Source organism: Triticum dicoccoides, chromosome 1B (genome assembly GCF_002162155.2).
Source record: "Triticum dicoccoides isolate Atlit2015 ecotype Zavitan chromosome 1B, WEW_v2.0, whole genome shotgun sequence".
NCBI lineage: Eukaryota > Viridiplantae > Streptophyta > Magnoliopsida > Poales > Poaceae > Triticum > Triticum dicoccoides.
In genome coordinates this window covers 9,408,069-9,410,037 of record NC_041381.1, presented here as the reverse complement: position 1 = coordinate 9,410,037, position 1,969 = coordinate 9,408,069, and the positions used below count along the sequence as shown (strand labels likewise).

At 40.5% G+C, this 1,969-nt stretch overlaps 1 protein-coding gene across 1 annotated transcript; it reads left to right on the top strand.

Annotated features, from left to right (window-relative positions):
• Window positions 1-492: 492 nt before the first annotated feature.
• On the top strand, window positions 493-1,706 carry LOC119299059 (dirigent protein 15-like). Its single transcript, XM_037576361.1, has 3 exons — window positions 493-897; window positions 1,014-1,200; window positions 1,497-1,706. The coding sequence occupies exons 1-3, from the start codon at window positions 554-556 to the stop codon at window positions 1,524-1,526; spliced, it is 561 nt and encodes a 186-aa protein (XP_037432258.1). The 5' UTR covers window positions 493-553; the 3' UTR covers window positions 1,527-1,706.
• The last annotated feature ends 263 nt before the right edge of the window (window positions 1,707-1,969 follow it).

The following is a 1,969-nucleotide window of genomic DNA, read 5'->3' as shown; positions in this document are numbered from 1 at the left end:
TCAAAGAGGGTTTGCAGGTTGCTGAGGATAATATGTGTAGCTATATGATATCCAAAATAGCACTTCATGGTTTGGTAATGTGTCTCTTTCAAAGACTGATGGGCCTGGTCATATTTGAGGAAGACAATGAAAAATAAAATCTAGGTCTTAGTCCTCTATATAGTTTGTCTTCAAGGCATGGTGTATTAATTTGCCAAGCAATAAAAATTAAAATGCGATAGCATATTTCCTCAAAAGTCTCTGTCTTGGCAAAACAAGAAATAGAAAATGACGCATGGCCTTTCTTCTTTCTGAGGGCTGATACACGTACATGATATTGTTCCGCCCCACAAGTATAGTCTATCCAAATAGAAAGGTCGGCTGAAGAAAATGAAAAAAAAAAGACGAACACATTTGCTGGTCCTTAAGGGTATGGAACCAACATGCTAGTCCTCCAGCACTATAAATAGCACCCCTAGACTCTTGAGTATCTCTCACACAGCCAACAACAGAGCAAGGAGTCAATTTATTGTAGACACCTCCTACCATCTTTGTGGGAGCCAAAATCTTAGCCATGGGCCGTCCTAGCCGTGTCCTGGCCATCATTTTTGTCCTCCATTTCATTCTATCCATCGCCAGTCCATCCCTTTCTTGCGTTATTCCTTGCGAGTCTGAGATAAACTTGCGCTTATACTTGCACCAAATCGCTGCTGGATCGGGCACCAACCAGGTAGCAATTGTTCCCTCCAGCCAACCAGCTGGGTTCGGCACGACCGCTGTTAACGACTGGACTGTGATTGATGGACCAAACCCCGGTACTGCCACCATTGTTGCCCGCACCAAAGGCATGCATGTGCAGGCTGATGTAGGCGGTCCAGGCTGGTTCAACTACTTCAGCATGGTGTTTGAGGACGCCAGGTAATTTATACTGTTGGACTAGAATTTTTAGTTTTCTCAGTTACCAAGACCTCATATACTAAAGATTGTCTGGTTTTATATGATACGTGATGTGTTACTCTCCAAAACCATATCAGGCGCCGTGGATCGTCATTTGAAGTAATGGGGATGAACAGAGCTCAAGAAGGCGAGATGGCCATTATTGGTGGGACTGGAGAGTTTGCTATGGCACGTGGGACCATCAAGTATAGAGCACTCGCCAACCCTCCTCCGGGTCAAAGTATTAAAGAACTCAACATTCATGCATTCTACGTCAAACCAGCTGTAAGTAGACATGTTTAATTAGCTACTTAATTAGTATGTATTTGCTTTGTTGTTTCTAGTGTATCTATCTAGTTCAACATGATATCCTGATACCAACATAGTTTGGGTCATGTAACAAAAGGGCATTTAAATTGCACAACTACCTAGTTCACTAAGAAAGCTAGTTTGAGTCATCCAGATAAAAATTATGAATCGTTGTTATTCCTTGATAAACCTCAACATTAGTACCTTAATGCCTAGATTCTTAATAAATGTAGCAATGCTGATATTTCCGGGGATTCCTTTTCTTTTTCCAGGGCACTATAGCTGGCCCCACAATCCAGTGATATGTTTCAAAATTACGTGGACAACCACGATGGGTAGCTGTGGAAGGAGCTTTGCAATGAGCTTGTCAGTGTTTTTCTTTTCAAATAAACCATGGATTTCTAGCTCGTGATATTTCATCAATACAAAGATCCATGTCCGACTGTTTGTTGTTGTTTTAAGATGTATGTGTTGGGATCATGTCTTATCGGTGTGTATCAGAATAAAGAAGTTTGGTTTGTGTAGTAAATTTTTAATATGAAGAATATTACTCCCGTCGTGTGAATCTTTACTTATTTCACACTTACAGTTGAACTACATTGACGACCTCTAGTATATCGGAAATTGGTCTAATTAATCAGTTAAACACAAGAGAACAAATGTATGGCATCCCTATGGTAACCATCGATGATTAAAGGAAAAGCAGGCATTATCCTTGATTAATCATAGCTAATTAATTCTTAAC

Coding starts and splice junctions, on each gene's coding strand:
- LOC119299059 (XM_037576361.1), top strand. CDS start 554: ATGGGCCGTCCTAGCCGTGTCCTGGCCATCATTTTTGTCCTCCATTTC. Junction 898..1,013: donor ATGGTGTTTGAGGACGCCAG/GTAATTTATACT, acceptor AAACCATATCAG/GCGCCGTGGATCGTCATTTG. Junction 1,201..1,496: donor CATTCTACGTCAAACCAGCT/GTAAGTAGACAT, acceptor TTCTTTTTCCAG/GGCACTATAGCTGGCCCCAC.